Raw genomic sequence first — 9,646 nt, 5'->3', positions numbered from 1 at the left:
GTGCCAATTAATAAAAGGTCGTCAACGCACACGCGAGCGCTCTGGCATTGAGTGTCCATGGGCGGTAGTATTTCTTAACATCAGATGGGCCTGATCCTACCCGTGTACTAAATAAAAAAAAATGTTTAGCGATTTATAAAGAAATTCAAACAAGCTTTAAATATTTATAATATTAATAAGAACATAATTGATGTTATACCAAAAAGTAATATATATATATATTATATGTCCTATAACCTTTAGATCCACAATTTACTTTAAGTTTAAATTTGTGTTAACAGTCACAGGCAAATACTAGTAGAATACTTTATTGACATAATAGTTACTGAATATTACAAGTCTCCAATTGCCCTACATTTTAGTGAACACTTAACTTGCGTGTCACTTTTATATGCTGTCTCGTCACGCATACAACTTAATACCATAAACGGTCATCGTCGGTACATAAGGATGTTAGTTATAATCTACCACATTAACAATGCATTGCGATTTCCTCTAAAAGTCTAAGCTATTCATTAAGGTACTAGATGACCAGGTGAACTTCGTATCAACTTGTAGTTGTTTTTTTAAACAAACCAAAGAATTCGTACCTCATCCAGCTATGAAACACAAAGTTCGGAAAGCATCTATAAATATATGATGAACAAGTGACAATTTTTATTTCTAAAAAGTCAAGAATATCAAATATTTCCTAGTCAGGAGTATTTTTTATGTTTCCCAACGTTTAAGTCTTTCCTGACCTTGCCCAAATATTTCAAGATTATAATTAGCCAAATCGGTTTAACCATTCTCGAGTCTTAGCGAGATAAAGGAAAAGCAATACATTTTTGTATTTACATAGATGCAAATGATTTAGCAATGGAATGTTGTAATAAGCAAAAATAACTATTTACTATAGTCTATATACATATAATAGTTGTGAAAAATTGTCATCGAATGCTCGATCATTAATAAGTTTTTCATTTTGGTTAAAAGCTTTTAAATCGACGATTTCAACAGCAATTACATTTAGATTGACTAAACAGATTAGTTGCATATGTAAACTTGCAATAACCTACCATTCATGATGTGTAATGTAATGTAAGGTTCAATTTATCCTTACGTTAGACATCGAATTTGGGATTCTGTTTCGAATACTCCATATATTCCTCTTTTTAATAAAAGGATTCTTCATAGTTGTTCCTGAAATATTAGATAAACTTGTCATAGTCTTGAAAGCGTTTGATTAGTCTAACTGGGTGATTCAAAAATAATGCATTTATATTTTACGGCAAAACGACTTTCAACAAATTATTGTCACGAATTCCATGTAAGTATTTAATTACTAGATGTCATATCTATCTAAAATAAACTACATATGACTGGAGCAGCTTATGATAGGGAAATGAATCACGTCTAAATACTAGCAAAAAAAATCATGACATATGAATCAAATTGATAAAAGTATGACTCAGTTTTTCACAGATAATATTTTTAAAGTAGGATATATTCCAAAATATTAGTTAGCTATATTACTAGTGTCACCTTGCCAATTATTAAAGTTGAAGGCTTATTGTGCGTCATACCTAATCAGTTTTTATTTCATTTCGGTGGGTTTTATACTACTAAAATATAATGATTATATTAAAAAAGGAGCAAGCATCTGGATATCTTTCGTGCAAATTCCACCAAGCCGTAACTAAATGTTAGTACCTCCAGTCTAATTACATTAGATTAAAGTAATTGGAGTTTTTGAGATATATTTTTTTCCATTAAAAATATTGACACTATCAATACTGGATTAAGGCGCTCTAATAATATTTTCTTAATGCAATGTTCATTCGCAGTATGTGGCGTGGCGACTCGACTGTCGTTTCCTTATTAAACAGGTTTTGTAATAAAAAACATACATAATTTAAGTGGTTTATTCGTTTCAAATTTTTCCTTCGGTATTATCCTTTTACAATGCCTCAATGAGTTACATCTGTAAGGTAGAATCATTTTTTGTTACATTAAAAAATAAGTCCGGCACAAATACGTACTTTTTCCATTTTGTTCAGATTGATTTCAGTATAAAACTTATTTTTTTTTAACTATAATTTGTATCAATCATTCGATTATTTGACAAACAAAATCATTTTTAATTTCGTAACTCGAATAATCATGGAACTTTGAATTCTGGAAGAAATACGTTTGACATAATAACCAAATAATCCAATAAGTAAATAGAAAATCTTTATGTATTCAGCAGTCTTCACCAACGAAGTGCAATCTAATCTTAATCTCTATGGCAGAATTACCTAACTTATTTATGATTGGCTAACTTATGTAATGTACAGTGTTATATATTAATTAACTAGAATATAATTGTATCATCAGAGACTTAACGTCTGAGATCTTGAATTGATTGATCTATGTTTCTTAGTACTTAGGGAGACAAAGTAGATTTGTTGATTTTATACTTAGATGTAAGAATCGTAATTCCAATTTTTAATAGCGAGATATTGAAATAAAGAAGAGTTTTGACATTCACTTTGAAAGAATATTTTTAAATTTTTACGTAAGCGTCCTAGAGCAGTGAGGCGTGAAGCGTATAGATTTACTTTACGTGTTGATTTCAGACTAAAGACTTGGGAAATAAATGAAACTATAAAGAGTTTACTATTGGCTGTAAATTAAGTTTAGATCACACCTCGTATAAGCAGTTTGATTCCTTACAATCAGCGAATATAACAAAAAAACGGCATTGTATCATCAAGGTCATACAGTCGAAAATTATAACATTTGTAGCAACCGAGCGGCTTTAAATCACAACCAATGTTGTACTTTAAAAATAAAAACTATTCTCGTAAAATAAAAAATTAAAATTTGCACATCGAAATAACATCCATGGCAGCATTGTGTACTTGTACATTAGCAACTTATGCTCGAAATAATCACAGAAATAAATATTATGCTACATAGTGTTTGGATAGGTCTAGTCCCGTTTCCAATATGGTACTTACCTATTATATACATCAGGTCGTAAATATGTTGTTATTCCTAGATGTCGGATGACAGTAATTACATACAAAATAAAATTGCTAATTAATTCATTATTTTTAAGGATAACTAAAGTTACAAAAAATCGTTATCTTTAAAAATATGAATTTACATTGGGTGTCATACATATATATGATTGCTAAATATTGGGACCGCTGTATAACTTGTCCATCAATTAAAAATTATTGCTAATATATAATGCTTTTTCATGTTTGAAAACTAGCTATGTTCTTTGAACAGAGATAAAATGTATGGAAATTAAGCTGTGCTCAAAACTTTTCAAATGTTGACATTGACCATTCTGGTATTTGCTTCATCGATTTTATTTCTCAAAGGCCTTATTATAGTTTTTAGAGCCAAGTGAGTTTCGCGGAACGTTTTTTCCCGGTGATGACTTATCAATAGATGATAACAGATATCGCGATAACGAGGCGTTTTCAAAAAGGTGCTGTAATCGGAATTTGATTCTCACGAATTATATCAAATCAATTCCTCGTAAACGATAACGCTTATTGTATATAGGTGGTTTATCTCAATACAAATTTTGACGGTAATGCTAGATCAAAGCCGAACGCCAATTATCTTTGAATATTTTGGCATTAACTTACTTCTTCAATACCCGAAATGGTGATAATACAAAAAAACTTAAATTCAAGTTCGAAAATATATTATATCATGTACCGACATTGACGTATTTATCAATATATCGCACTAAGTTAGTACTCACGCACTATCATATCTGGACTACTATCGTATTGATATTCTTATCGATAAACCTGGTATTTCTATATATTCTTAGAAGGATATATCAAAAAATATGGTCCTCGTAACAAAATATACATTGTGTTAGTTTTTCTAGTAAATAACACGTGATTTATGATGTTTATGAATGAAAATTTAAATAAAACATACGTAAATAACAATTGTAGGGTACATTTTTCGATTAAGCGTTGGTATATGTAAATTTTTTTATATGTATCAACGCTTAAACTATGGTGAATTTTGAATCGTGGAGTCAGAATCAGATAATTAAACCTAACCACATATGAAACATTATCACGGAATAAAACTTGTCGATTTCCTTTAATTGTTTGTTTATAACAATTAAATTTTAATATCGTTTTATTAGCAACTCGTTGCTAATTAATTTATATTTAAATTTAACACGCAGAGTTCAACGTTCGTAACTAGTCCAGCCTACAAGGTCAGGCAGGTAATTTACCGATAAAACTTGTTTGATACAGCCCTTAAACATGTTATGTATGTATGTGCTATGTGGTTTGCTTCTTAGGGCAATATTTCCTTGTTGCAATAAAGGTATTATTTGCATCCAGTATTATTTAGTTTAAAAGTACAGTAACTGTAACATAAGGAAATCCTTCAAATGGAACAACTTCACGCTTCTCTTATAAATCGTGGGCTATAGATAATACCGTCTGTTATCCTGGTTACCATCTTTTATTACAAATTATCGTAACCATGGAAACATAAGTTGTTATTGGTTTTATTATGCAAGATGCATCAATTGACGCTGCCATATAAATAAGACCTTAGGTCAAACTAACAAGGTTTCTTTTTCTACAAAACCTTCAGGTACTTTTAACTATAACTAGGTACATTTACAACAAAAAGTTTTGAGCACAATATTCTATACAGACAATGCTTCTCGCCTGTCACAATAATCTATGAAACAATCATGATATCGTGAGGGTTATATTGAATGGGTAATAAACCAACTTTTTTAAAATAGGTACGTTTCATCACTCATTAGCAAATGGCCTCTTGTGATATTCATAATCGTGTAACACGTAAGATAAACTTATAAGATTCTACTAGAATTTTTAAAAAATCTAATCAAAAACATCCAGTTGCTCAACCTTTTCAGGTCTGGGCCTCTGGATTTCTGTATTATTTTGTCTAATATGATCAGCGTTTTGTGCCTGACACATCGAATTTTTGGGTCTAAGGCGTGCCGGTTACCTCACGATTCGTACAAGCTAGTGATAAATAATAGTATGTTATCTTTCATTCAATATCAGTTAATCTTTAAATAATTTAGTAACAATCACGTGATACCATAAGATACCGTTACATTGTTTTCGTTAATTAGGATAAAAAGTTCCCGATTTTTGCATGGTTCGAGTATCAAACCAAACCACGAAAACATATCTATTATTTTTTTAAACAACAACTACAACAAGACTATATTCCATGCAAAATTTCCATATCCTGTTGAGTACAGTGCGAGGACATATAAAATAGTATGAAGGTGTTCTATAAACCATGTTGGCTTAAATGAAAATAACAGTAAGGTAACTCTTCAATAATCAATAGTGATTACCATTGTTTATCATTGATAAAAAGACTTATAGGCAGAGGCTAATTGCATAACATCAAGATAGGCTAGGTTTGTAAAATTTTCCAACCAGGCCATAAGTATGACATTGCTTTGAAATCTATTGTAAAGTAAACAGTTTCTTGTAGATTTTTTTTATTTAAATACTTATGGCTTTATTAGAGTCATGCAATTGCAAAATTAAATCATTTATGCTTGGACTCAACTCAACATATAGGTTTTGCAACTTGTTGTTAAATATTATCAAATAGACAGGAATAATTTAAATATCAAATATCATTTTTGATGTTTTAAATATATAAAAAACTGCACAAGCGTATTTGTTTAAGCGTATAATCACTTCATGCCGGAGTGGAGTGCAAGCATTACCTATAACGCATGTGGAATGCGAATTTTTACGCCATAAATCACAATTTAATGAGCCATTAACTTCTAAGTACATTGACGTAAATAGTACTTTGCAAAAGTTATAAAATAAAACAGTTAGCCTCTTACATTTCAGGTATCCACTATACAGTGAAACAATGTCGGAGGCACACAAAGTTAATGAGAACTTTTATCACTGGGAATATTTTTTCTAACCTAAACTATATGGCTCAGCTTTTTTGATTAAATTATGTTATAAAAATTGAAGCTCAAATATTAAAATGATGTATATAAGACAAGGTTGTCAAATGAAAGGAATAAAAATATGTCACTTTAAAGCTTACTCATTCAATGTGAAATTCTTTAGTATTAAGGGGTGAATATGTATTTATAATTGAAGCACTTGGCAGCCCTAGGCATGTTGCAATTTAGGTCATTCAATTAGTATTCAAAGGCAGAATAACTAGAATTTATGTAATACAAGTATTCATGGCACTCTAATGATAAACCCTCAACAAAAGGCTGAAGTACCTCTGGATGCCGGCTAACCAGTCTTTATTTCTCAATTAAATTAATTTGTCCAAAATTTTTATGGAATCTGCTTTTTATTCTACATTTGAAAAATAATTATTTTCTTTTTTTGGTCCCCTTCAGGCCAAAGTGGTTGAAGTTTGAACATTCAGTCCAAAGGTACATAAAATAAATAAGCAAAATGTAATTTAAAAATGTTTAGTACAACCCTGTATATTTTTAATTAATTTAGAATGCAATGTTTAAGGCAAGTGTAAAAAATTAAAAATAGAGCCCAAACCTTGAATTTAAATAGTTATCAAAATTTAAATAATATAGTAGACCTCTTTTAACAAGAATTCACAATATCACAACATACTTTTTTGTGTTACAATATAATATACAATAAACTAATAAGTGTTGAGTGTTGAATGTTGTAGCTGTAATTTGTTGATCTTGTTTTGACTGACCTTAGCACATGCAATGTATTGGAATGTGTCATCAATACATACATTTTTTTGATATCACAATGAGTAGTGTGCCAATATGCATTTGTGTAGACAATGACCTATCCATCAATTTAAATAAGCTGGCTCTTGAGTTTATGGCAGATCACATCAATGAACCACAAAGTAGGAAACAGCAGCTGAAATATTTTGTTTAATCTATAAACATACAAAACTCTTTAAAACAAGAATAACAAGTATTCATCATACATTTCAAACTATAAATAGCAATTAAAATAAAAACTTAAAACTAATATACTCATTATAAACTCACATCAACAGTAGCACTGAAGGTTGCTTCTTTTTAAACCAAATTAAAGCCTTCATTGAAGTGATCACGCTCAGAACTTCAGTTTAGGTTTGAGCTCATGTGCTCGGCCACCCCAGTCCAGCCGGTAGTTGCGAGCCCGCCAAGAAATCTCTGGGTTAAGCACTGCTGTTGCCAACACCAATGGTGCACAACACTCACTCCACACCCAGGCCAAGAGAAACTCTACTTTTGTAAATGGAGGTGACCCATTTTGAACTGAGCGGAGCATGAGCCAGTCTGATAAAAACCACACAAGCATGTGCACAAGAAAGAAAGGTAAGGGTTCCGCACCGAAGAGCTGTCCAGCGGCCCATGCGGCACCCGCGCCAAGCGGTAAACACTCGCTCAGAGGTTCCAGTAGCGCCGTTGTTGGCACCATGGCTATCCGGAGACGCGCCCACCGCTTAAGCCGCGCCTGCATTCCGCCTATCGACTTGGAGCCCGAGTTTTGAAGAGCAGGTAACGATGCTACACGCAACCGCCACCCACGGGATAACACCGCTTTCGCCATGAAGAAATCCTCAGCCAGATACTCTCCAAATGCAGCCAGACCTCCTGCCTCCTCCAGCGCGCAGCGCCGTACAAGAGACGACATTCCAACGTGACAGTTGATGCCGAGGAAATCTGCTCCCAAGTACATCCGCGCCTGCGCCGTACCAAAATATACTTTCTCGTAGACAGCAGCGAAGCCGTCCGCATCCCACGTGAATGGCATCTGATGAACTATCGCCACGTCCTCCTTCATGTGTTGCACCATGTCCAATAGACTATCATCTCTCATTCGAATTCCAGAATCACTCACTAATATAAGGGGATGCTTAGCCGCCATATACGCTGGATGCATATTGTTGATCTTAGGGTTAACGCCGACTCGCGTTCCGCCGATGAAATACCTTGCATCCACTCTAGGATATTTGTGAATAAGACTGTTCACAAGCATCAAAGCAGGATCCTGCTCGTTTTCGACACAAAATAGAATTTCATACGTTGGGTAATCCAGTGTGAAAAACGTCTCTAAGTTAGAGAACAGGTTTGGATCTACTCCGGTAAGTGGTTTTAAAATCGAAACACCGGGATGTGGTTGCTCCGGCGGAGACCGGTCTACAGTCCGATGCAGTTTCCACTTTGAATAGGAAAAGGCCATTATATGAATTAGCCACAAACACACCCACGCGACCATAAAGAAAATCGCAAAACCATACACTGTATACACCATCGGAATCATAATTTAAAAGTATGTCTTTTTCGCGTCCCGGCCACATAATATCGACTAGTTTCGAGGGTTGGAGCTGCGCTAGGATTGTATCATAGCACTGAATACACTGTCTATCAGCAACTAAAAAAATCCATTTCAATATTACAGCAATAAAGAAAATAGTATTCACTTGGCATTTTTATTGCGCGAACATTTTTATTAAATACGGCCGGAAAATACGAAGAACAATAACGAATGTTTATACTACCGCAATTCTCAAAATGACTGAAAACGACATTCCCCGCCCGATGGCCGATCTCCCCCGATATGTCAAGTTTCAAAACTCTGTAATCTCTGACCGTCAACTACTTCGCCAAAGAGTATAAACATTAGGGTTTCGAGCGCACACTGTGCATCAACTGTAAACAGATAACAAATGGTAAACCATTAGCTCGGTGTTTAAATAATAGTACATTTTTTGTAAATAAGTGCTAAGAATACTGTACTCTGTAATTTTGGGGCTTGTCTCTTTTTGAGCTTTTTAATTTTTTGTCGTTATTGATTGCCAACACATTAACTGCAGTCAGACATTACAATTATCCTATCTATAGGTATTATGCAAATGCTGAGTATGCTTTTTGTTTAAATTTCAACTATGACTATTTCCATATGTGATTGGTTATAGCTGGGGCTTGAGACCAAGTAACTATTCATATTTTTTTCGTGCAAATGACATTAACATTTAACTCACGATTTTTCACGTCACATTTAGCGTAAAAAAAAATGTTCCTTTGTTCATACAGTACACTTAATATTTTAATTTTCCACTAGATGGTGCTAAAATATTTTTTTATATATGAATTCACGCTGAAGTTCTTACAAGGAGCTGAAGCTATTGGTTACCAATATGAATACGAATTCTTGATAAAAATAAACGTGGTTGTGGGTAAAAGTTTTATTTTTTGGAGTTTACTCCTTAAGAAACAATTTGAGTTATAAGGCCCAGTACGGAAATTTAATGAGGAGTAAAATCAAGTGTAACACGAAAAGTTGAGGCGTTACGTAGAAAGAGACAAACATATATCTGTAGGATTGAACGTGTAAAAGAATGATTCCATCTCATTCTCTCTCTAAAATTGGATTTGTATAAATTGAACACAATTATTATTGTTATTATTATTATTATTTATATTGTTTTGTAACATACTTTATGTAATACGCTTTATTGAAGTAATATAAATAATCCGAATAATTACAGATATATGTTTGTTTCTCTTATCATTTTAGCAGATGCGTTCATTTACCCTTTTTTTCTATTCGATATATATCATAATTATCGTTCGTAAGGAGTAAACTCCAATCGTGCGTCGTCGCTGACATAC

At 32.9% G+C, this 9,646-nt stretch overlaps 1 protein-coding gene and 1 long non-coding RNA gene across 2 annotated transcripts; one reads left to right on the top strand and one right to left on the bottom strand.

Moving 5' to 3' along the window:
• Window positions 1–1,522: 1,522 nt before the first annotated feature.
• Window positions 1,523–6,081, top strand: LOC123706736. Its single transcript, XR_006753420.1, has 2 exons — window positions 1,523–1,684; window positions 5,880–6,081. It is a non-coding gene; the product is annotated as an uncharacterized LOC123706736 (long non-coding RNA).
• LOC123706735 (ceramide glucosyltransferase) lies at window positions 1,891–8,580 on the bottom strand. Its single transcript, XM_045656115.1, has 2 exons — window positions 7,034–8,580; window positions 1,891–6,899 (listed from the first exon to the last, which is right to left on the bottom strand). Exon 1 carries the CDS (start codon window positions 8,292–8,294, stop codon window positions 7,101–7,103), a length of 1,194 nt encoding a protein of 397 aa, XP_045512071.1. The 5' UTR covers window positions 8,295–8,580; the 3' UTR covers window positions 1,891–6,899; window positions 7,034–7,100.
• Between the last annotated feature and the right edge of the window lie 1,066 nt (window positions 8,581–9,646).

Source organism: Pieris brassicae, chromosome 3 (assembly GCF_905147105.1).
Source record: "Pieris brassicae chromosome 3, ilPieBrab1.1, whole genome shotgun sequence".
In the NCBI taxonomy this organism is placed as follows: domain Eukaryota; kingdom Metazoa; phylum Arthropoda; class Insecta; order Lepidoptera; family Pieridae; genus Pieris; species Pieris brassicae.
This window is presented reverse-complemented; position numbering and strand designations above follow the sequence as displayed.

Coding starts and splice junctions, on each gene's coding strand:
- LOC123706735 (XM_045656115.1), bottom strand. CDS start 8,294: ATGATTCCGATGGTGTATACAGTGTATGGTTTTGCGATTTTCTTTATG.